The sequence below is a fragment of the Scyliorhinus canicula genome, chromosome 5 (genome assembly GCF_902713615.1).
Source record: "Scyliorhinus canicula chromosome 5, sScyCan1.1, whole genome shotgun sequence".
Lineage (NCBI taxonomy): Eukaryota > Metazoa > Chordata > Chondrichthyes > Carcharhiniformes > Scyliorhinidae > Scyliorhinus > Scyliorhinus canicula.
The window spans coordinates 175,197,175-175,223,245 of NC_052150.1; the positions used below are offsets into that span (position 1 = coordinate 175,197,175).

The 26,071-nt window shown below is 50.4% G+C and overlaps 1 protein-coding gene across 1 annotated transcript in view; it reads right to left on the bottom strand.

The window, feature by feature from the left end:
• Positions 1-26,071, bottom strand: part of c5h10orf67 (chromosome 5 C10orf67 homolog) — a 434,228-nt gene that overhangs the window by 397,401 nt on the left and 10,756 nt on the right. Inside the window, exon 2 of the mRNA XM_038796454.1 lies at positions 13,364-13,484. Coding sequence (XP_038652382.1) covers positions 13,364-13,484 — 121 coding nt within the window. The remainder of the gene's footprint in view (positions 1-13,363; positions 13,485-26,071) is intronic.

The following is a 26,071-nucleotide window of genomic DNA, read 5'->3' on the forward strand; positions in this document are numbered from 1 at the left end:
AAACCCAAATCTTCCCAAAATTTCAAACAAGTACCTCCACTTCACCCGGTAAAAGGTCTTCTCTGCATCTATTGAAACAATAGCTAGTGGCTAATAGCTAATAGCTGGTAGCTAGTGGTGTCCCTCAGGGATCCGTGTTGGGCCCACAATTGTTCACAATTTACATAGATGATTTGGAGTTGGGGACCAAGGGCAATGTGTCCAAGTTTGCAGACGACACTAAGATGAATGGTAAAGCAAAAAGTGCAGAGGATACTGGAAGTCTGCAGACGGATTTGGATAGGTTAAGTGAATGGGCTAGGGTCTGGCAGATGGAATACAATGTTAACAAATGTGAGGTTATCCATTTTGGTAGGTGTGGTAGTATGACTAGAGGTACTACGGTACCTGGGAGTGTGAGCTACCATTGGTGGAGAAGGCTCGTTGCTCATTGGCCCAAGTGTTTGCATTTCATTGGTCGGAACGTAAAGCAGCTCCGCCAAGTGAGGCGGGGTATAAGAACCCGTGTTTCCCAGCAGCCAACCTTCTTTCTGTACTCGAGCTCCTGGGGAAACATTTTGTTGATTAAAGCCTTCAATTCGGACTACTTCCTCGTTTCAGTGATTATTGATCGTGCATCAGTAGGAATAACAGCAAACGGGATTATTATTTAAATTATTTAGAACAGTACAGCACAGAACAGGCCCTTCAGCCCTCAATGTTGTGCCGAGCAATGATCACCCTACTTAAACCCACGTAACCCGTATACCCGTAACCCAACAATCCCCCCATTAACATTACACTACGGGCAATTTAGCATGGCCAATCCACCTAACCCGCACATCTTTGGACTGTGGGAGGAAACCGGAGCACCCGGAGGAAACCCACGCACACACGGGGAGGACGTGCAGACTCCACACAGACAGTGACCCAGCCGGGAATCGAACCTGGGACCCTGGAGCTGTGAAGCATTGATGCTAACCACCATGCTACCGTGAGGCCCCAAATTATAAAATATTAAAACATGCTGCTGTGCAGAGACACCTGGGTGTGCTAGTGCATGAGTCACAAAAAGTTGGTTTACAGGTGCAACAGGTGATTAAGAAGGCAGATGGAATTTTGTCCTTCATTGCTAGAGGGATAGAGTTTAAGACTAGGGAGGTTCTGCTGCAATTGTATAAGGTGTTAGTGAGGCCACACCTAGAGTATTGTGTTCAGTTTTGGTCTCCTTACCTGAGAAAGGACATACTGGCCCTGGAGGGTGTGCAGAGGAGATTCACTAGGTTAATCCCAGAGTTGAAGGGGTTGGATTACGAGGAGAGATTAAGTAGGCTGGGACTGTACTCGTTGGAATTTAGAAGGATGAGGGGGGATCTTATAGAAACATTTAAAATTATGAAGGGACTAGATAGGATAAATGCAGGCAGGTTGTTTCCACTGGCGGGTGAAAGCAGAACTAGGGCGCATAGCCTCAAAATAAGGGGAAGTAGATTTAGGGCTGAGTTTAGGAGAACCTTCTTCACCCAAAGGGTTGTGAATCTATGGAATTCCTTGCCCAGTGAAGCAGTTGAGGCTCCTTCATTAAATGTTTTCAAGGTAAAGATAGATAGCTTTTTGAAGAATAAAGGGATTAAGGGTTATGGTGTTCAGGCCGGAAAGTTGAGCTGAGTCCACAAAAGATCAGCCATGATCTCATTGAATGGTGGAGCAGGCTCGAGGGGCCAGATGGCCTACTCCTGTTCCTAGTTCTTATGTTCTTATAATAACCTCTGACTCCCACCCCCCTGAAGGAGTCATAACTACATTTGGCAGCCTCGTATTGCTGGAGAGCTGCCTACCCTTCACAAAACATGTCTGATCCTCATAGACCACGCCAGGCACATACCCCTCTACCCTACCTGCCAACACCTTCGCCAAAATTTTCACATCCGTATTCAAAAACGAAATGAGCCTGTATGACCCACACTCCAGCGGACCGTTCGCCTTCTTTGGAATCAGTGTAATCGACACCTGTGTCAGCGTATCTGGCAACTCCCCCCTCTCCCCTCTCCACCGCTTCCCTAAACATCCTAGCAGGTGAGGAGCCAATTCTGTCGCCCCTGGACCTTCCCCAACTGCATTCCCCTGATACTATCTATCATCTCCCTCAGCCCCAGTGGCTCCTCCAATGACTGCCTCTTCTCTACCTTCAACTCTGGGAACTGCAACTCATCCAACAATCATATATCTCCCTTTCTCCACCCGGCTCGGCCTTATACAACTTCTCATAATACCCCCTGAACACCTCATTTATCTTCCCTGGCTCCGACACCACCACCCATTCTCCGCCTGCATTCTTAAAATTTCCCTGGATGCTGCCTGCTGCTGTAACTGGTGAGCCAACATGCAGCTTGCCTTCTCTCCATACTTGTACTGCACCTGCCTTGCACTCCACAACTACCCCACCACTTTGCCCGTCGTCAACCTATCAAACTGCCTCTTACTCTCCGCCAACAACTCCTTCATGGGGGCCAACGAGTATCTCCTAACCACCTCAACTATCTCGTCAGCATCAGCCTATGCTCCTCCCTCCTCCTTCTATTCCTGTGGGCCTCGAACGAGATAATCTCTCCTCTTACCACCGCCTTCAATGCCTCCAAAAACATGGCCGCCAACACCTCTACATTCTGATTCCCAATCACCAGTCTCATCTTTTCACAAAACGTCTTATCTGCCATGAGACCCGAATCTAACCTCCACCCCAGCTTCTGCACCTGCCCTGAGCTAAGCCTAACCTCCAGCCAATGTGGTGCATAGTACGAAATCACAATTCCCGCATACTCCGCCCTCACCACCCCCCGACTCACCATAAGAAAACGATTCTGGAGTACACCTTATACATGTGTGAGAAGAAGGAGCACTCCCTCTCTCCTGGGTTCTTAAACCTCCATGGATCCACCATCTCCATCCGCTCCATCAGCACCCAGCTCCTTCATCATCCTCGACTTCCCAATGATTTGGGGCTCGACCTGTCCACCTTCGGCTCCATTACACAGTTAAAACCTCCGCCCATAATCAGTTGGTGCCTATCCATGTCTGGGATCGCTCCCAGTAACCCCTTTACAAACCCCACATCGTCCCAATTAGGTGCATATACGTCGACTAGCGCGACTTACAATCATATATCTTCTCCCTGGATCCCGCACTTCCTTAGCCGCCACAAACCCAGTCCTCTTGTTCATCATAATGGCCACTACCCTCAACTTCAAATCAAACCCAGAGTGAAATACTTGCCCCACCCATCCCTTCCTCAACCTAACCTGATACTTCACCGGGAGATACATCTCCTGTAGAAAAATTACCTCTGCTTTCAAACCCCTCAGGTATGCAAAAACACAGCACCTACTGGCCTGTCCATTTAGCCCTGGACATTCCACGTCATGACTCTGACCGGAGGCTTATGCATCCATTCCCCTCAACTGTCTGACATCATCCCTCACCAGTTCAGCATCACTTAAACCTACCCTATACCAGGCCCATCCAAAATGGCCCACCTCTCCACCCATGACCATGCTCAACCTCCAATCCTACCACGTCGCATTCCCCCTCCCCACCTCCTCCCTCACCACAGCTCCGTTCACTAGCATTGCTTGCTTGTGTGGCAGCTCCCGAAGGCCCTCCTGTTAACACCCTCTTGCCCTCCCCCCATGAGTCCCTCCTTAGCCTGCGCCACCAGCCACTAACCCCTCCCTGAATTCCAACAAGACCATGAAAAAGAAGGCACCTGAATTCACAAATAACATTCTCCCAAAAATCAAAACAAGACAAAATGCAGGGGGGGGGGGGGGGGGGGGGGGGGGGGGGGAGTTGGAATATTCCCCCCCCTTCGGCCACAACACCTGACCACAAAACAGCCACGACACCCGAGCTTTTAGGTCTTAACCCCTCCATCCCACGACACACTCAGTTCTCCCCCAGCTTATGGTCCCTAATAAAGTCATTTGCCTCCTCCCGGACGTTGAATGTTACCCAAAGTATCGGTAGGTACACACCCCAAAACAAATCTTCTGTTGATACAACACAGTCTTGGCCTTGTTGAATCCGCGTGCTGCTTTGCCAGCTCGTCGCCAATGTCCTGGTATATCCAGACTTGATTACCCTTCCATTCGCAGGCTTGCTTCGAGACACTTCTCCACTCGGTCCAACGACTCTCGAAGAGGTGCCACTGCTCCCTCAATCGACCAGTCGTTGTGCATCTCCTTCCTTTAATGGCAAAATTCCTCCAGATGTTCACCAACTGCTCCATTTGAGGCTTTCTCACCAACGGCAACCATTCTCCCTCCACCATTCTCCTCCAACTCCTTCGTCAGGTCCTTAACTATCTTTTGCCGGGTCTGGGACACTCATCACAATCGACAAGATGGCAGAAAGATGATTCACTGATGCTGACTTGCTAGACTCAGTAGAGGAGAGGCGAGCCACCCTGTACCCTGGGGTGGGGAGGCATCGGGCCTGGGCACAGGTGGGAGACGTTGTGAGCGCCGTGAGTAACACCACTCAGAACTGCACCTCCTCCTAAGGAAGGCCAGGGTGAATAGGCAGCAGGATGTCCCTGGCATTTACCCCGTCCCACATACCAGTAAGCCCCCTCCGCCCCCACCCCCCCCTGCCGACCACCCCAACCCCCCACCCAACTCGGAGGGCGACCCAAACTCTACTTTGCACCACCTGCCAGCACCCAGCTGACATACTGGGACCCCTGGCTATGAAGGCCACCAACCAGAAGCCCCCTGTGCTTCATGTATCCAACTATCTAATATTGTGCATTTTCTGTCTCCACCCCCTCCCTGCCAGGAGAAGGCAGCACACAGCAGCGGAGCGGGAGAAAACCGGAGGGGACTGCCAGTCCCGCGACCCCTCATCGCAGCAGAGCAGCGGTCCTGGACCTGATCGGCAGGCCTGGGGAGCCGGCAGTTGCTGAGTCAGAGTAGGCATCTGCCGAATAAGTGAAACCCCGCTGAGTTGTGGTTGCCCATGGCACATGTGTCACTATGCCCAACCACAACCACCTCCAATGCCCCCTCCACCTCCAACACTACGTGCCATCCCAACTGCGGTCCAATCATGCATCATGTCTTGTGTCTTGCAGGATCATCTGGCCCTTATGGTGCCCCCAACCACAACCCCAACCCCAGAAGGAGAGCAGCGAGGAAGACATGGATAAGGACAGGAGCCCTTGACCCGCAGCCAAGGACACTCCGGAGCATCACTCCGGGGGCAACACTGACATTCCGTCACAGCTGTCTCCAACACCCTCCACCATCCCAAAGATACTCAGCTCAGTTGGGCAAATTAGTGGAGGTTCCTGGGACACTATCCAGTGCGCACCACACACATGTCGTAGTACAGCAGTTGGAGGTAGGAACCTCCGTGGGGGGGAACCATCAGAGAGCAGACCCCAGGGTCTAAGTGCCACCCGGACAGGTTTCTGGTGGATCCATCTATTGTGGAGATGCAGTCTCAGAGCCAGGGACTACATGAGGGGTGTTGGCAACCGTCCAGCGCCTGCAGGTGCAGATGGAGGAGTCCAAACGTCTGCAGGAGCAGGAGATGATGCCGACCCCATGCATGTCACCCAGGCCAATATCACACTGGTGGCGTCCGTGTTGGAGGCCCTGGGGCAAAAGTTTCAGCCATAGATCAAGATGTCCGAGGCATGGGGCGCTCTGTGCGGGCTGTGGCCAAGGCCCAGAACAGAGCTGCCCTATCACAGGCAGCCATGTGCCAGGACAACCTGGACATTGCTTCGGCACTCCTGAGCATGGCCCAGTCCCAATGGGCCATGGCTGAGGGCATTGGTGGCATTGCTGAGGCACTGGTCGACGTGGCACAGACCCAGAGGGAGGTGGCACAGTCACTGGCTGATGTGGCACAGACCCAAAAGGTGGTAGCACAGTCGCAGTGTGATGTGGCGCAGTCTGAGAGGGAGGTGGTCCACTCCTTGTGCTCCGTAGCCCCGAGCATTGAGACCCTGATTGGGGCTGGCGTGGGTCTCCAGGACTAATAGCACCAGTTGATGAGGGAGCTTACAGGTTAGCACTGTTCGCACCCCGATCCCATGGAGTAGCCCGAGGGAGCAGTAGACGATGGGGCCTGTGCCGGTGGCTCCCACAGGAACACCACAGTGCCTCGGACTCCACACACACCCCCCCCCCCCCCCCCCCCCCCCCGTTCCTAGTGCATCTGGTGGGCAGTGGGCAGCACAGGACGGTGCCACGCTACCTGGGTCACCAGAGCAGCAGTCGAGCCATCCAGTTCCGGTCACCCCAGAAGATGGCCGCCAAAGGGGTCCCAGGTCACATGGCGGGAATCACAGCAGGCCACCTCCACTTGTAGCCCTGGGGATCCACCTCAGTGTGGTATTAGGACGTAAAAGTCAGAAATGTAGATACTAGTCAAGTTGGCATAGGTGTAGGGTACAGTATAGCGATAGGGGCTTGGGCACAAACATTAAACACCTGTACACGGTACAACCTGCCTCGGTGCACTGTTAGAAGATGCAAGGGATCAGCTGGGCTGGGCTGGCCGCAGGTAGCCGGCTTTGGGGGGGGGGGGGGGTCGTTGGTGGGCTTGGCCCAGGGACTACAGTTCAGCCGGTGTTCCACCTCATCCCAATCCCCCCCATCCCACATCGTCCCCACCTCCGCCACCGCAGGGATTCAATGGGACCGTGTGATGGAATGGCCAGCTCGCATGCAGGGGTCACCCAGGTGGACAGAAGAAGAGCAGGAGTCAGGCATTGACGAATGATGCAGAGCATCAGAGTTCATCCCACAGCAGGTTGTCATCATCCTCCAAACCAAAGGCCAGACCCGCAGTTACTATCAACCTGGAGAGTAGTGAGACAGGTAGGAATCACGGAATGGGTTGCACAGGGAAGGTGTTCATGGGAAGGAGATGGCCAGCCGAGGTGGGGGAGGGTGTGATGGGATGTCTGTGCATGGCCAGTGCCCATAATTTATGAACACGCAGGTGATTAGAGCGTCCCATGCGCACAGGCCCAGATGCATACATTGTGCAGCCTCCTAGCCTGCCCGGACACCATGTCCTGCCAATCCTCGCATCCTCCTCTTCGGACAAGGATTGGCATTCATCCCCCTCTTCCAGCACGTAATCCCTCTGCTGCATGATGTTGTTGAGGATGCATTAAGCCACCATGATGTGGGTGACCCTACTGGCGCTGACTTGGAGGGTCCCTCCAGAGCGATCCAGGCACCTCTACTGCATCTGCAGGGTGCTGAAACACCGCTCGATCATGCCCTTGGTCGCTGCATGGGAGTCGTTGTAGCGGATCTTCGCGTCAGGTCAGTGGCCTGCGGATAGGTGGCATCAGTAACGGCCGCAGTGGATAACCCCTGTCTCCCAGGAAACAACCCCTCAGCCGGAGAAGAGCCTCAAGGAGGTCAGGAACTGTCAAGTGATGAAGACATCATGTATACTGCCTGGCTATTGGATGCAGATGTGCATGGTACGCAGCTCATGGTCACACACCAGCTGCACGTTCATCGAGTGGAACCCTTTCGGTTTGTGAAGACCGGCCTGTCACGGGCCGGTGCTCGTATGGGGACATGCATCCCATCGATCACCCCTGGACCAGGGGCATCTCAGCAATGATGGTGAACGCCGCTGCCCGGGCATTTTGGTGGGCTCGGTCCACGTTGACTTTGATGTATTGTGGCGACCGGGCATATAGGGCCTTCATGATGTCGCGGATGCACCTGAGTCAGGCTCCACTACAGCAGAGTCCTCCTCCAGCTCGTACAGTCTCAGTTCATCCCCAGGGCTGCAGCGATGAAGATGAATGCCACCATTCCTGGCTGAATTCCCGAGTCCATTGTCTGCAAGGGGTGATAGTCAGACATGTTAGCATGGTGCACACCCCCGTGACCAACAAGGACCAACGGGCTACACAGTGGCCACAGTTTGCACTGCAGCCCCTGTCCGTGCATTTTCCCTCCCCTCTTCCCCTACCCACATTGGTCTTTCCCCCTGATACTCTCTGCCTGCCGCACCTCTGGCCCAGTCAGTGCCCAGCATCGTGGGGGCCTCTGACCCTGGTGCCCATCCCTGCTGCCAGGGGTACTGGTGGCCGGCGCTATCCATGCCAGTGGTGCACTCCGCGACCCCCGTCTGGCATCTCCTGCAGGGGCTTCTGTGCAAGCTGCCCTTGGGTGAGCCACATGGCGCCCCAGGCGCTGGCCAGTTGGGGGAGGGCGGGAGTTGGTGCGGGCTGTCGTGCGGAGGTAGTGGGGTGGGGGCACTCATATGACCGGTGTCACTCTGCACGACCAGTGGCCAGAGTGGGCAGTCAGTGAGGTGCGCAGCAAGGTGGCTGCCTTGCAGGCCGCGCCCCCCCCCCCCCCCCCCACCAGTCCTGGAAGAACTGGCAGCCTCTGCGCCTCCAACCTCCTCTCCCTCCCTTGCCAGCATGGCGCCTGCTTCCTGATTTTTAAAAGCAAAAGTGATGGTCGCCGTCGGGAATTCCCCCGGTGACAGAGCATCGTGGAGGCCCCGGAAAATATCGGGTCCGACCCACTAATGATATGCAAATGCATTTACTGTATGTGCGGAGTAGAATGCATTGATGCCACTGTCGAAGCGTTGTGTCGAAGCGTTGGAAAATTGAAAATTGAAGTGCGCCTGGCACTCACCACAATTTTGGGTTCATAGCTGATTCTCCACCCAATCGCCTTTCCCAATTTCGGTGAGGCTCACGAAGAATCCTCATCATAACTTCTACTTTTTAAAAACTATTTTAAAGTTTTGCATTTTCTACACTGTACGCTGGTTAAAGTTAGATGCAACAGTTAAAATTTAGAAGTTACTCTTTTTCAATGTTTGCCCCCCCCCCCCCCCCAACCCTAACCTCCCATCTTTTGTTGTTTCAGGGTCCTTTTGTTGACTCTTTACTTCACCGTGGGTAGTTGTCTGATGTTTATATGGGGCACTGTCCTCCTTCCTTTTTCTCCATCCCTCTCTATCACTTGGCCTCCCCGCCTTTCTTATGCCCTCTTCCCATCCTATTGCCAGTCTGCTTATGAGAGTTCTCTTTCGTGTGATCTTGTGTTGGGCCCTCTGGTCTCTGTGTCGGCCACTTTCTGCCCTCCCCCTTGTTATTTCTATCTGCTCCCTGTGGTCCCATTGGATCCCATGCATCCTCCACTCTCCTCCGTTCTATTGGTTGTTGGCTTCAAACAGGTCTTGGAACAAGTTAATGAATAGCCGCCACGCTATCTGGAAGCCCTCCTCTGACCGTCAGGTGGTGAACTTAATCTTCACCAGGTGGAGAAATTCCGATACGTCTGCCAGCCAGTTTGCAGTTGTGGGTGGTGCTGCTGATCACCAGCGGAGCAGAATTCTACGGCGAGTAATTAGGGAAGTAAAGGCAAGGACCTCAGCCCTCTTCCCCATATGTAGTTCTCCGCTAGTCCAATACGCCGAAGACTGCCACTCTTGAGCACGACTCAACCCTCACCCCTGGGGATGGGAGTGCTGTTGTGGCGAGGGCCCGGTGAGTTGTTCCTGTACAGGAGGACTCCTCCATCCTCATCCATTCTGTATTTGGTTCCTTCATCCATCCCCTCACTCTTTTAACTGTGCCTGCCCAGTGGTAGTATGGCAAGTGTCGGAGGGCCAGGCCTCCCATGTTCTCCTTTGTAGTACAGTTTTTGGAATTCTTGGATTTTTCCCTTGTGGTGAATTATATACCTCGTAATTCACACTGTATTGTATTACATGTATTGTGTCCTTGTGGGCTCTGTATACGAGCCGTTGCGCGGCTCTGCCCATAGGGGGAGATGAGGAGTTTGTACTGGGCTCCACCCTTGGCTCCGCCCATGGCTCCTCCCACTAACCGGAAGTATAAAGCACTGCAGTCGTAAGCCTGCTCTCAGTTCATCTCGTCGCAGGCAGGCTCAGTTGTAGGACTATTAAAACCACGGTTTACTTCCAATCACGTGTGAATTGATGGTCTCATCATCCCTCCCCACACATATTCATTTTATCTATTACCTAGAAAACGGCCTTGGGGATATTGATCATTATAGATCTGACCAGGAAGAGGAACCTGGGCAGAACATTCATCTTGATCATCTGCACTCTCCCCGCCAGGGAAAGCAGGAGTACATCCCATCTCAGTAGGTCCTTTTTTACTAACTTTTACTTTGTTTAGAAAATGTGGAGGAAGACAGTCACAGAACTGCTAATTTGTTTTTAGCAACAAGAAAAAAAGCATTAAACACAGTGCTCCTTCACTCCCCTCTTAGGTTCACAAGTGTATACATTTTTCGCAGATGAGATCACACTCTGAAACCAAATGATCAATGCCCCTCAACTGATCTCGCAATCCCACCAAATGATTGTCACATGAGTGTTTCCAAACGCCACTGCCAAAATGTCACGTTTCAAAATCTTCTTTCCATCAGCTGTTTTCATAAAGGATCCAATCCAGGTTTTCCAACTATCCTATCAAATAAAGCTTCCTCTCCACTGTTATAATAAGAAGTCCAGCACCAGGTTTTACAACTCCGTTTTCAGAATTTGTTTGTCTTGGTTTGGAACATGCATCCAAAATTCTGCACAAACTGAGGTACTCAGTTCCCAACAGTACTATTGCTTCAAAAACTGGAAACCATATGATTGCTTCAGATAAATGTCTGTAACCAACCTCATCAATTTGTCTCTTCCCAGGTCGGACTTTAACTTCCATGAACAGTATCCTGGGCGGGATTCTCTCAGCCCGGGGCTGGGACTGTGAATCTCCGCGACCGGCGCAGAGCAAGAATTGGCGTCATTGGCGCCAGCGCAGAGTGGCCAAGGGCCGCTCTACGGGGCCCCCTCCCAGAGATTCTCGGCCCGGGATGGGCCCATTGGCCGTGTGATAAAACCCGAGTCCCACCAGCGCCGTTCACACCTGCTCTCAGCCAGCGGGAAGTCGGCATGAAAGGGTCCGGCGGCGGCCTGTGGGGAGGGGGGATGGACCCCGGGGGTGGGGGGCTCCATTGTGGCCTGGCCCGCAAATGAGGCCCACCAATCGGTGGGCCGGCCTCTCTGTCTCTGGGCCTCCTTTCTTCCGCGCCGGTCCCTGTAGCCCTGCACCATGTTGCTTCGGGGCCGGCAGGGAGAAGGGAGACACCACGCAGCGCGCGTTGGTGCCAGCTCCACTGCGCATGCGTGGACCCCGCGGTGCGCAGTTCACACCAGGATCAGCAGCTGGAGTGGCGTGGGCCACTCCAGTGCTGTGCTGGCCCCCTGTAGGGGCCAAAAATGCTGAATCCTTAGGCCGCGTTGACGCCGTCGAGAAACGTGACGGTGTTTCCGACAGCATCAACACTTTGCCTCAGGATCAGAGAATCCTGCCCCTGTTCCAAAGAACTGTTTCTTCTGAAAGTTGCTTTTGTGCACATCACACCATTGTATGGCTTACCTGCTTCTAGCAGAGCTGAGAGCTGTTCACTCTCTCACTTCTGAGCCTCAGCTGCGATTAATTCAGCTAAAACTACACTCAAACATTCTCCCACCCGAAAGGTTCCGCTGGTTGCTAAGCAAAAGCTCATTATTTGTCCAACCTCGTGTTTACTTTTCATGCTGTAAACTTCTCTAAGCACAATAGAAGCACAGGTTGAACTGACCAAAACCCAGCTCATACAAATACCTTTGTCAAACATGAATCTAATGAGTTTTATTCTTCTTACACCAAAACTAAATGAAACCCACTTAAATCTGTACCTTATTTCTAATATTTAACAATGAAAATATAGCTCAATTAAAATGACCTTTGCTATCCTGACAAGAAATACTACGGAAAATAATCTAGACATATTTTGAGTGTGCAATATTATAAAAATTGTATTTCATCTGAGAATCCTATATCTTGTGGCATTTCTCGAATAGTAAAAGCAAGAATTCTATATGCTCTTTTTAAATAGCATTCAAAACCTTCTGGACAGGTTGGGCGAGTGGGCAAATCAATGGCAGATGCAGTATAAGTCGGATAAGTGTGACATTATTCACTTTAGAAGCAAAAACAGGAAGGCAGATTACTACCTGAATGGTTGTAAATTGGGAGTGGGGAGTGTGCAATGGAACCTGGGTGTCCTTGTGCACCAGTCACTGAAGGTAAGCATACAGGTGCAGCAAGTGATAATGTTGGCCTTCATTGTGAGAGGTTTCGAGTACAGGAGCCAGGATGTGTTGTTGCAATTATACAGGGCCTTGGTAAGGCCACACCTGGAGTATTGTGTGTAGTTTTGGTCTCCTTTTCTGAGGAAAGATGTTCTTGCTCTCGAGGGAGAGCAGCAAGGGTTTACCAGACTGATTCCAGGGATGGCGGGACTGTCATATGAGGAGAGATTGACTAGGTTAGGATTGTTCTCGCTGGAGTTCAGAAGAATAGAACATAGAACATAGAACAGTACAGCACAGAACAGGCCCTTCGGCCCTCAATGTTGTGCCGAGCCATGATCACCCTACTCAAACCCACGTATCCACCCTATACCCGTAACCCAACAACTGGGTTGGGTTAACCTTACTTTATTAGCACACTACGGGCAATTTAGCATGGCCAATCCACCTAACCCGCACATCTTTGGACTGTGGGAGGAAACCGGAGCACCCGGAGGAAACCCACGCACACAGGGGGAGGACGTGCAGACTCCACACAGACAGTGACCCAGCCGGGAATCGAACCTGGGACCCTGGAGCTGTGAAGCATTTATGCTAACCACCATGCTACCCTGCATAATGAATGAGGGGTTCTCAGAGAGACTTAGAAATTTCTAACAGGACTAGACAGGGTAGATGCAAGGAAGATGTTCCCGATGGTGGGTGAGTCCAGAACCAGGGGTCACTGTCTGAGGATTCAGGGTAAACCATTTTGGACAGAGATGAGAAGATATTTCTTCACCCAAAGAGTGGTGAGCCTGTGGAATTCATTACCACAGGAAGTAGTTGGTGCTAAAACATTGAATATTTTCAAGAGAAGGCTAGATATTGCACTTGGGGTGAATGGGATCAATAGCTATGGTGAGAAAGCAGGATTAGGCTATTGAGTTGGATAATCAGCCATGATTGTGATCAAAGCAGGATCAAAGAGCCAAAAAGGCCTCCTCCTGCTCCTATCTTCTATGCATCTATGTAGTACCAACCCCTCATGAACATCAATGTACACTTTCCTCCAGTCTCAAAACCAATCACTTACAACTATTCAATGCTTCTGTCCTTTTGCCAGTTTTGTATCTGTGCTGCTACTGTTTTAATCCCATTTTACTATATATCCCACGACTATATTCTCTTATTTAAATATTAAACACTACTGTCTAATAAAATTCAATAGAAATTCTAGCACCTTTTTGAGAAATTTAACATCGTTGCTCATTTCCTTCAGTTCCAATATGTCGCTGACATCAGTTTGAGTAGCACGATCTGTTTTAAAGAAACCAATCTTCAAGTGATCTGAGGGGCCAGAGCTGAAAAGAAAAAATACAAAACATATAACAGAAACAGCATAAAAATGCTGTAACATATTTAACACAGATATCACTCAATAAGAATACAGATGATTCTGTTAAACCAAATAAACTAATGGGCAATAGGATAAAAGGAAATTACTGTGGGTCCTGGAATCTGAAAGAAAAATGAAAAATGCACAAACTCTGCAGGTTTGACAACATCTGTGGAGAGGGAATGGAGCAAACATTTTGAGTCTGGGTGACTGTAAAATGGGCAGTTTCTGGCATTATGCCACTTATGGAATATGGACTGCTTTTGTTAAAAAAAAACAACAAACTTGCATTGGTCAAATGTGAGAAAAAAATTGAAGTTAAGAGAATGGTGGGTTCGGAAATCAAGAGTGAAAAAGACAAATGCAGAGGATACATTTCAAATAGCTCTGAAGGCTTGGTCAGTTGAATCCAAAGAGACTTGAGCCACACAAACCAAGTTTAACTTCTAGTCTATTCCAATTCAGTTGACACATATTAACCTTTGTATTAATAGGGATCAATTCAGGTTCTAGTGGAGGAGAACAGAGCAGTTCTGAAATGGCATAGCATCCCAACAGAGTGGCTTAATTATTTGGAGACAGTGGGAAACTCTGGTAAGTACTGGTAAATGAAATCTTGGTAAATGAAGCGAAGTTTAGCAGCTTGACTTAAACTTTGAATTTTAGAAATTCTGGGAACAGACCTTGCCTGCCAATGGCAGTTAATGGTTAATCAATTGCAAGCATTTGTTTTTGAATAGGTGCTAATAGCCAAGTGTAGGGCAGTTGAGTCATCACTAGGAGCTTAGGACCAGTGTAAAAGCAAAGGGGCCTGATCAGAATGGTTCTGAAACAGAGTGGCATCTGAATAGAGTGACTTAATTGGGAATTTGGAGACAGTGGAATTGGAGAAAAAGGGGGAAGGGCCTTGTATATAAAATCAGTGTATATAAATACTGAGGAATATAGATAACAAGCGTTAAGTTACAGCTATAGGAGCTGACCTGCGAGGGTGCAGCAGAGCGGAGACGAGCACTCCTGTCACACTCAATAGGTAGTGGGTAAGTTGTTTTTTCCACTTTAAAGCTACATTAAGGTAAGAGTTCTATCTTTTTTTTTTAAATTCTACTGGGCATAAATTTAAGGTAAGAATCTTTTAACTAATGTTGTGGCAGGGGAACTCAGTCATATATGTTGCACCGCCTGCAGCATATGGGAATTCGTATGGACAAATAGCCAATTCCCCAGATTGAGGATTTGGATGCAAACCGGCTGGAGGACTCCTATTCTCAAAGCTGGATATGAGCCAGACATATCTACAGCTGAAGCTGGACGAAGAGTCGCAAAACTTCTCAACGATAAACCCCCTGAAGGGCCTTTTTCAGTACAAAGATTACCCTTCGGGGTATCGTCAGCCTGTGTGATATTCCATAGGACAATGGAGAATATATTAGAAAAGATATCACGGGTCCCTATTTACCTGGACGACTTCCTCATTACAGGAAAATCAAAGGCAGAACACCTGCAAAACACCAAGGACGTCCTTAGGTTTTCAGTAGCAGGCTTGCGCCTAAAGAGGGAGAAATGCGTTTTTCTAACACCTCAAGTAACTACAAGGTTCACAAGTCACGACTACACCCTCTGGAGTGGTACAAGGTTGACAATTTAATGGCCACGCCGTGCTTAAGTAACAGCGCAGCAAGGCCGTTAAATAGCCGCAGAGACAAAAAACGAGAACCATGCCAGGCACCAATCTGTCTGCGATTTAACCGGCCCGTTCCTCTTGGTGAAATCTGGATCTTCCCTTAGCGTGGCAAAACCAATAATCACCACTTAAGCCCAATCTCCATGTAATTAACAGGAGAAACCCCCTATCTAACAGCCTCCCGTGATCTAACGGCCACCCCAGCAAGTGATCACACAGGTGCCGATTAGTGCGCCTTTTTAAAAACATGAAACTGGTGGAGGGGCTACTGCGGGGACCCGAGGAGGTGAGTAGCCATCCTCGCTCGCAGGCAAAGGGCCCGGGGGCACTGGGTTTGCTGCCCAGTGCTCAAGAGGGTGGGGGAGCCACTGGGGGGGGGGGGGGGGGTGCCAGCCTCGGTCAAGGTGGGCCACCATGGGGGGGGGGCATGGGCTTCGGCTTGGCTGGGGGTCTTATCGTCCACGGTCCACCATGCCAACCCCTGGATCATGTGTACTGGTTCCAGGGGCAAGCCTAGCCCCTGCCTGAGTGTCCACCCACAACTCCCACTGAACACGGAGGGCTCTGGTCGCAAGGCTGAAGGCTATTGCGAAGTGGAAATTGGCATTCATAGTTAAGTGAGCATCTGGCATTTCCCAAGTGGATCCCTATGGGTAGGGTGCCATGTAGCATGTGGGAATTATTGCCTCTCATCCCAATCAGACCGTGATGCCTGGACACTGCAGGAAGCAACCTCATGGACACAGCTTCCAACATCCGAACACCCAGGGGCTATGCCCCTGCACCGGGGACATTGCCACGGCCAGAGGGTGGGTGAGTGCACCAGGGAAGGGACCTGCGCCCGGTCCAGGTAACACTGCGTGCAGGTACTGGACTGGGGACTGGACGGTCCCATGGTGGAAGGCACCGTGGGTTGTCAGTCTATCGTTCTCTCCCAATTCCTTACAAATATTGAATAGTATGGACGATATTTTGAACTGTTGCTCGTTCTGGGTGAGTGTGCTTTACACTCAATTTGGCTCTGTTTCGTTCCTTAGCTCTAGAGTCGCCAGGTATCGTTAAGATACTGCCACAAGTTTCAAGTTCAAGTTCAGACCAATAACTCCATACACCAGTTAGTAAGTTCAAACAAGACACGTTTATTATAATAGTTATCTACTAATTGTGCATATAAAACTACAAGACTAGCCTAATCCTACCACTAACAGGCCAATACTTATCTGGAATAAGGGAACTGCCGGATCAGGGAACAACGGCCTCTAGCTTTGTCCTGGATCCGCAGGCTTCCAGTCGGTGTGGACTAAAGGGGTCAAGAGTGTCTACTCTCGTAGCGTACGTTGTATGACACTTACTTGATGGCGGCTGCTGACCAGGCTTCCCCTTCTCAAGGTCTTCTGCTGCAACGGTGGTCAAGGAGAGCGCTGGCTAAGAGAGCTGGTCAAGAGGAGGCTGGCTAAGAGAGCGAACTGGTGTCGGGTCTCTGTCTTATACCTCTCCCAGGGTCTCGCGCCCACCTGGGCGGACCCTCTATACACTCGCAATCGATTGGGTCTCTTCCCAATCGATTGATTTGAATTTCCCCAATAACGGGGCAGTCCCTCGATCACTGGGTGGTTCTTGGGGCTTATTGTTTTGGACTTCTCTTGGCGCCGAGAAGTCTGGCCTTCTATTCACTGTAGCGATTTGAGTTATCTCGTTTCCATTGTACCTGGGAATCACCGGATATCGCCTCATTAGTATGCTAACTTGTTTTTTTCATAGTGCTGTCTGGTTTCTGCAGCAGTCAGAATACACAAGTGCTTTTGGAAGCTGCTTGCTTTTGCAGCATGTCCATTTTCCCTGCATTCTTTGTAATCTTCCATTTTGTGTTGGGCAGTGGCCACCCCAGGTGGCTACACTCCCTCCTTATGATCCTCATGAGAAATCATGAAGGATCACCCAGGTTCGGTGTCTTTGTGTTCCCTGATCTCAGCGAGTCCCATGGCCTCTACACTTTCCTGAATTATGGCACAAAATTTTTATCTAACAGTCTCTGGTTGGCGCTATGTCAAAGGGGACATGCATTACTAGGGAACATAGAACATAGAACATAGAACAGTACAGCCTCTAACTATCCTTTGTAAACTACACTCCCTTACACATTTAAACATTCTAACTTCCTATCCTTAAAACATTATCATCATTACATTCCATTTCTGGCTCGGCAGTCGAGCTCAGAGACACATAACCATTCCAACACATTCCTTTATTTACATTTCAACAACGCAGAAGTAAATCCTTTATTTATATTTCAAGCGTTTCTGGGGTCTGGGGAAATCCGAAGATAGGGGATCTGATCCTATATACCGGGGTACGAGAGCGGTATGCTCTCCTTCACGATATCCGAGGGTATCAAACTATTCGGAAGGACAGAGTGGATGGTAAGGGAGGTGGTGTTGCTCTTTTATTTAAGGATGACATCCGGACAATAGTAAGGGATGATATCGGTGCTATGGAGGATAAGGTTGAATCCATTTGGGTGGAAATCAGGAATAGTAAGGCGAAAAAGTCACTGATAGGAGTAGTCTATCGGCCACCAAATAGTAACGATATGGTGGGGCAGGCAATAAACAAAGAAATAACTGATGCATGTAGAAATGGTACAGCAGTTATCATGGGGGATTTTAATCTACATGTCGATTGGTTTAACCAGGTCGGTCAAGGCAACCTTGAGGAGGAGTTTATAGAATGTATCCGCGATAGTTTCCTAGAACAGTATGTAATGGAACCTACGAGGGAACAAGCGGTCCTAGATCTTGTCCTGTGTAATGAGACAGGATTGATTCATGATCTCATAGTTAGGGATCCTCTCGGAAGGAGCGATCACAATATGGTGGAATTTAAAATACAGATGGAGGGTGAGAAAGTAAAATCAAATACTAGTGTTTTGTGTTTAAACAAAGGAGATTACAAGGGGATGAGAGGAGAACTAGCTAAGGTAGACTGGGAGCTAAGACTTTATGGTGGAACAGTGGAGAACCTTCCAAGCGATTTTTCACAGTGCTCAGCAAAGGTTTATACCAACAAAAAGGAAGGACGGAAGAAAGAGGGAAAATCGACCGTGGATATCTAAGGAAATAAGGGAGAGTATCAAATTGAAGGAAAAAGCAGATAAAGTGGCAAAGATTGCTGGGAGATTAGAGGACTGGGAAATCTTTAGGGGGCAACAGAAAGCTACTAAAAAAGCTATAAAGAAGAGTAAGATAGAGTATGAGAGTAAACTTGCTCAGAATATAAAACAGACAGTAAAAGCTTTTACAAATATATAAGACAAAAAAGAGTGGCTAAGGTAAATATTGGTCCTTTAGAGGATGAGAAGGGAGTTTTAATAAGGGGAAATGAGGAAATGGCTGAGGAACTGAACAGGTTTTTTGGGTCGGTCTTCACAGTGGAAGACACAAATAACATGCCAGCGACTGATAGAAATGAGGCTATGACAGGTGAGGACCTTGAGAGGATTGTTATCACTAAGGAGGGAGTGATGGGCAAGCTAATGGGGCTAAAGGTAGACAAGTCTCCTGGCCCTGATGGAATGCATCCCAGAGTGCTAAAAGAGATGGCTAGGGAAATTGCAGATGCACTAGTGATAATTTACCGAAATTCACTAAACTCTGGGGTGGTCCCGGTGGATTGGAAATTAGCAAACGTGACGCCACTGTTTAAAAAAGGAGGTAGGCAGAAAGCAGGAAATTACAGGCCAGTGAGCTTAAATTCGGTAATAGGGAAGATGCTGGAATCTATCATCAAGGAAGAAATTGCGAGGCATCTGGATAGAAATTGTCCCATTGGGCAGACGCAGCATGGGTTCGTAAAAGGCAGGTCATGCCTAACTAATTTAGTGGAATTTTTTGAGGACATTACCAGTGCAGTAGATAACGGGGAGCCGATGGATGTGGTATATCTGGATTTCCAGAAAGCCTTTGACAAGGTGCCACACAAAAGGTTGCTGCATAAGATAAAGATGCATGGCATTAAGGGTAAAGTAGTAGCATGGATAGAGGATTGGTTAATTAATAGAAAGCAAAGAGTTGGGATAAATGGGTGTTTCTCTGGTTGGCAATCAGTAGCTAGTGGTGTCCCTCAGGGATCCGTGTTGGGCCCACAATTGTTCACAATTTACATAGATGATTTGGAGTTGGGGACCAAGGGCAATGTGTCCAAGTTTGCAGATGACACTAAGATGAGTGGTAAAGCAAAAAGTGCAGAGGATACTGGAAGTCTGCAGAGGGATTTGGATAGGTTAAGTGAATGGGCTAGGGTCTGGCAGATGGAATACAATGTTGACAAATGTGAGGTTATCCATTTTGGTAGGAATTACAGCAAATGGGATTATTATTTAAACGATAAAATATTAAAGCATGGCGCTGTTCAGAGAGACTTGGGTGTGCTAGTGCATGAGTCACAGAAGGTTGGTTTACAAGTGCAACAGGTGATTAAGAAGGCAAATGGAATTTTGTCCTTCATTGCTAGAGGGATGAAGTTTAAGACGAGGGAGGTTATGTTGCAATTGTATAAGGTGTTAGTACGGCCACACCTGGAGTATTGTGTTCAGTTTTGCTCTCCTTACTTGAGAAAGGACGTACTGGCGCTGGAGTGTGTGCAGAGGAGATTCACTAGGTTAATCCCAGAGCTGAAGGGGTTGGATTATGAGGAGAGGTTGAGTAGACTTGGACTGTACTCGTTGGAATTTAGAAGGATGAGGGGGGATCTTATAGAAACATTTAAAATTATGAAGGGAATAGATAGGATAGATGCGGGCAGGTTGTTTCCACTGGCGGGTGACAGCAGAACTAGGGGACATAGCGTCAAAATAAGGGGAAGTAGATTTAGGACTGAGTTTAGGAGGAACTTCTTCACCCAAAGGGTTGTGAATCTATGGAATTCCTTGCCCAGTGAAGCAGTTGAGGCTCCTTCATTACATGTTTTTAAGGTAAAGATAGATAGTTTTTTGAAGAATAAAGGGATTAAGGGTTATGGTGTTCGGGCCGGAAAGTGGAGCTGAGTCCACAAAAGATCAGCCATGATCTAATTGAATGGCGGAGCAGGCTCAAGGGGCCAGATGGCCTACTCCTGCTCCTAGTTCTTATGTTCTTATGTTCACCATTTCCTTAACCTAAGTGTCTGTACTACGATGCAGAGAACTGCTATCGCCAAAAGTGATTCTACAACATATGATAGGGAGTACCAATTCATAAATTTTGAGCACCAGGTCGGGTCATCGCTGTTCGTTACTGGGCTTTGAGTAGTCGGTGTCTGGGAAACATTAACGGCCGGGGTCATAGGGGAAAAAGGGTTCGCGCGCAAAATTACAACGGTGGCAAAGTAAAATACAGGCGTGGCGGTCATCTTTCTTCTCTCTTCTTTCTTGTTCTCTTCTGGCTTTTGTTCTTGCGGTGATCTCCTTGGCTTGTCCAAAGCTAGGGGATCAAGCATAGTATCTGTCAATGATCCGTTTAATACCTTTAATGCTAGTGTATCTGTCCTCTTATTCCAATTGTCCCTTAAATGAATGGCCAAGTCACTCCCTGTGACTCCCCTCTTTTTTTTTTCAAAAGTGAATTTAGGATTAGACATACACTTAACAACTGTGCTACTGCGAGACATCTCACAAGTTTTGAGATTTACCATCCCAATGTTCCTGGATGTAAATAGCATAAGGAGTGGCAGCCGAAGGGCTACCTCAAACAAAACAAATGAAACCAAACTTTATAAATGAGATATCCGAATGAGTTGTGTATGGGCCGCGACGGGTAAGATTTGGATGGAATCCCCGGGTAGGGCTTGCTGTGCTGTACCCGAGCTTAGCTGACCAGAGGGGTGGTCCTCAGACAGGGCGGGTCCTCAATGCCGTTTCTCCACTGCCTGGGCGACCTGGAACGAACAGGCATGAATGTGGTCATCGTGGATTTGCAGCCTCTATTCCCAGAATAGAGGGGCACCTAAAAAAAGGGGAGCCAAGATGCTCCTAGTGGGGTGAAGGGTGAAGCCTTAAGCTGGGCTCCAGACATTGCAGCTGAGTCAAGTTCTCAGAGATATCGGCGGACAAACTAACGTGCATGTGAGGTGGTCACAAGCTTTTCAGCTGAAAAGTCGTGTGGCCAATCTCCAAAAACAAACAAACAAACATTCTTGCAGGTTCCATCAGAAAGGACATCGTTTATCTCTCAAGCGGTTCCTCTTTTTCCATCATCTGGACACCTCAATTCTCTTCATTCTCCGCGAACAGGGTCGCAAAGGGGTTGCCGTGTCAGGAGTCAGACTCGGAGTCATCCTCTTCTCCCGGATCCCATACCCTTGTATGGATCAGGCATGCAATCATAGCGTTATGTGACCGGGGATCACTCTCGTCATTTCGGACAAGTCTACAAGAATTGTCCCTGTGCCAAAGCGTGGGGTCTAAATTTGTACGAACGTTGTCGGGGTCGTCATAGTTGGGCGGTGGGGCTGGGTGTGGGTCTGGTGTTTTAATGTAAGTGATCTCCAAATCACTGTAGTCGGGGTCAGAGTTGGTTCGTGTGGGGTCTGTTGTATCAGGGCAGTAGGGAGGCGTGCTATGGCTGTCGTCAAAGTCGCTGTCTCTGCTGTGGCAGCTTGTGGGCGTTTCGGGGTGTGGTCTGAAGTCAAGGGGCGGAGTCGAGGTCGTGTCCGATGAGTTGCTGGTCTGTGAGGGGGAGGGTGGAAATGTGTCTCTTGTGGGTGGGGAATGGTGTTCTGCTGCGTCTAGCAGGACATGGTGTGCGTGGTTGGACTGTGTTCCATATGCCTTTAACTGGTTGATATGGAACCAGGCAGTCTTCCCGTTGGGGTACTTTATCTTTTAAACTGAAGGGCTGATTTTGTCCGCAATTGAGTACGGGCCGGAAAATTTTGGGGCCAAAAACGTGCTGGGGTTATAAACAGATAACAACATTACCTGTTGTCCAACCTGAAACTCTGTGGAATGTACTGTCCTGTCGAAACAAGCCTTGCTCTGTTTCCTTTTCGTTCCCAATTTAACTGCGGCTGCTAACTGAGCCGACCTTACAGTTTCAACTAATTGCTTTACTGCTGTCTCGTGCATGAGGGCCGTCACTTCTGGGCTGGTCATGTTGAGTCCTAAAAGGAATTCAGAACCTTTCATGGGGCGTCCGGTCATGAGTGTGCGTGGGGTGAAACCTGTTGATGCTGAAACAGTATTTCTTAAAAACATAAGTGTGAATGGGACTGGGTCGGGCAGGGGGTGCTGGCCTGGGGCGGGCAGTTGACGGGCTATGGCTAGTCAACGGGGGAGGGGGGGCGGGACGCCCTCTGATCTGGTTGGTCACCTGGAATGCGAGAGGGTTGAAGAGGTCGAGGGTACTGGCTCACCTGAAGGGTCTAAAGGCAGATGTGGCAATGCTTCAGGAGACCCACCTGAAGGTGGCGGACCAGGTCCGCCTGAGGAAGGGATGGGTGGGGCAGGTTTTCCACTCTGGGTTGGATGTGAAGAACCGGGGAGTGGCGATTCTGGTGGGGAAAAATGTGTTGTTTGAGGCGTCGGAGGTGGTGGCGGATAAGGGGGGTAGGTATGTTATGGTTAGGGGCAGGATACAAGGAGAGAAGGTGGTACTGGCTAGTGTGTATGCCCCAAATTGGGACGATGCGGGTTTTATGAGGCGAATGTTGGGACGGTCCCGGATCTGGAGGCGGGAGGTCTGATCATGGGGGGGGGACTTTAATACGGTGTTGGATCCTTCACTAGATCGGTCCAGCTCTAGGACGGGTAGGAGGCCGGCGGCGGCCAAGGTACTGAGAGGGTTTATGGATCAGATGGGTGGGGTGGATCCATGGAGGTTTGTGAGGCCGAGGGCACGCGAGTACTCTTTCTTCTCCCACGTACATGGGGTCTACTCTCGGATAGATTTCTTCGTGGTGAGTAGGGGACTGATTCCGAGAGTGGAGGAGGCTGAGTATTCGGCCATTGCAATCTCCGACCACGCTCCGCATTGGATAGAGTTGGAGATGGGGGAGGTGCGGGACCAACGTCCGTTGTGGCGGTTGGATGTGGGGTTGTTGGCGGAGGGGGAGGTGTGTAGGAGGGTCCGGGCAAGTATTGAGGGGTAGCTCGAGGTGAATGATACGGGGGAGGTTCAGGTGGGGATGGTCTGGGAAGCCCTGAAGGCAGTGATTCGTGGGGAGCTGATATCCATCCGGGCACACAGGGAGAGGAGTGAGAGGGATAGACTGGTGGGAAAGATGCTGGAAGTGGACAGGAGGTATGCAGAGGCACCAGAGGAGGGACTGTTGGGGGAGAGGCGCAGCCTGCAGGCTAAATTTGATTTGCTGACCACTAGAAAGGCGGAGGCACCGTGGAGGAAGGCACAAGGGGCAGTGTACGAACATGGTTAAAAGGCGAGTAGGATGCTGGCTCATCAGCTCCGCAAGCGGGATGTGGCTAAGGAAATTGCTGGAGTGAGAGACAAGAGTGGGAATGTGGTGCGGAAGGGGGTAGAGGTGAATGAGGTCTTCAAGGACTTTTACGGGGAACTGTACCGGTCGGAGCCAACGGGGGAGAGGAGGGGAATGGAGAGGTTCCTTGACGGGCTTTCTTTCCCGAAGGTGCAGGAGGAGAAGGTGGAGGGGTTGGGTGCGCCGATTGAGCTGGAGGAGCTAGTTAAGGGGATCGGGCAGATGCAGTCAGGGAAGGCACCGGGGCCGGATGGGTTCCCGGTGGAATTTTATAAAAAGTTTGTGGACCTAGTGGGCCCCTTGCTGGTGCGGACACTCAATGAAGCGTGGGAAGGGGGGACTTTGACCCCGACGATGTCGCGGGCGCTGATCTCGTTAATTTTAAAGAGGGATAAGGACCCCCAGCAGTGTGGTTCATACAGGCCCATATCTCTCCTCAACGTGGATGCTAAGGTCCTGGCAAACATCCTGGCCACCAGGATAGAGGACTGTGTGCCAGGGGTTGTGCACGAGGACCAGACCGGTTTCGTGAAGGGAAGGCAGCTGAACACGAATGTGGGGAGATTGTTGAATGTCATCATGATGCCGGCGATTGAGGGGGAGGCAGAGATAGTGGTGGCGCTGGATGCGGAGAAGGCCTTCGATAGAGTGGAGTGGGGGTACCTATGGGAGGTGTTGGGGAGGTTTGGATTTGGTGAAGGGTTCATTAGATGGGTAAGGCTGTTATATGAGGCCCCAATGGCGTGCGTGGCCACGAATAGGAGGAGGTCGGAGTACTTCCGGCTTTACTGAGGGACCAGGCAGGGTTGCCCCCTGTCCCCCTTGTTGTTTGCACTGGCAATCGAGCCGCTGGCGATGGCGTTGAGGGATTCAGAGAGGTGGAGAGGCTTGGTGCGAGGTGGAGAGGAACATAGGGTGTCGTTGTATGCCGATGACCTGTTACTGTATGTGGTGGACCCGGTGGGAGGGATGCCGGGAGTGATGGAGTTGCTGGCTGAGTTTGGGACCTTTTCAGGTTATAAATTAAATTTAGGCAAGAGCGAGGTGTTTGTGGTGCACCCTGGAGACCAGGAGGAAGGAATTGGTCGGCTCCCGCTTAGGCGGGCAGGGGAGAGCTTTAGGTACCTGGGGGTGCAGGTGGCCAGGGACTGGGGGACTCTTCACAAGCATAACTTCAGCAGACTTGTAGATCAGATGGAGGAGGAGTTCAAGAGGTGGGACATGCTGCCATTATTGTTGGCGGGGAGGGTACAGTCCGTCAAAATGACGGTGCTTCCGAGGTTCTTGTTCCTCTTTCAGTGCCTGTCCATCTTTATCCCAGGGCCTTCTTTCGGAGAGTGACTAGCAGTATTTTGAGGTTTGTGTGGGCACATGGGACTCCGAGAGTGAAGAGGGTGTTCCTGGAGCGAGGGAGGGATAGAGGCGGGCTGGCGCTGCCCAACCTTCTGAGGTACTATTGGGCAGCCAATGTGTCAATGGTGCGTAAATGGGTGATGGAGGGGGGAGGGGCGGCGTGGAAAAGAATGGAGATGGCGTCATGTAGAGGTACGAGCCTGGGTGCCATGGTAACGGCACCGTTGCCGCTCTCCCCTAAGAGGTTTACCACGGGCCCGGTGGTGGCGGCGACCCTAAGAATCTGGGGACAGAGGAGACGGCATCGGGGGGAAACAGAGGGCTCGATGGAGGCGCCACTGGGTGGTAACCATCAGTTCATCCCGGGGAACAAGGATGGGGGATTTAGGGGGTGGCAAAGGGCGGGCATCAGCAAATTGAGGGACCTGTTTATTGGCGGGAGGTTTGTGGGCCTGGGGGAACTGGAAGATAAATCTGGCCTTCCCCAAGGGAACATGTTCAGATACTTGCAGGTAAAGGCGTTTGCTAGGCGACAGGTAGAGGGATCCCATCTGCTGCCGTCGCGGGGGACGATGGACAGAGTGCTTTCTGGGGTGTGAGTCGGAGAGGGGAAGGTGTCTGACATCTATAAGGTAATGCAGGAGGTGGAGGAGTCGTCAGTGGAGGAGCTGAAGGCTAAATGGGAGAAGGAACTTGGGGAGCAGATAGAGGACGGGACTTGGGCGGATGCCTTGGAGAGAGTCAACTCTTCCTCCTCATGTGCGAGGCTTAGTCTCATCCAATTTAAGGTGCTGCATCGGGCCCACATGTCCGAGACTAGGATGAGTAGGTTCTTTGGGGGTGAGGACAGGTGCACCAGATGTTCGGGGAGTCCAGCGAACCACGCCCATGTGTTCTGGGCATGCCCAGCACTGGAAGAATTCTGGGAGGGGGTGGCGGGGACGGTGTCGAGGGTGGTTGGATCCAGGGTCAAACCAGGGTGGGGACTCGCGATTTTTGGAGTTGCGGTAGAGCCGGGAGTGCAGGAGGCGAAAGAGGCCGGTGTCCTG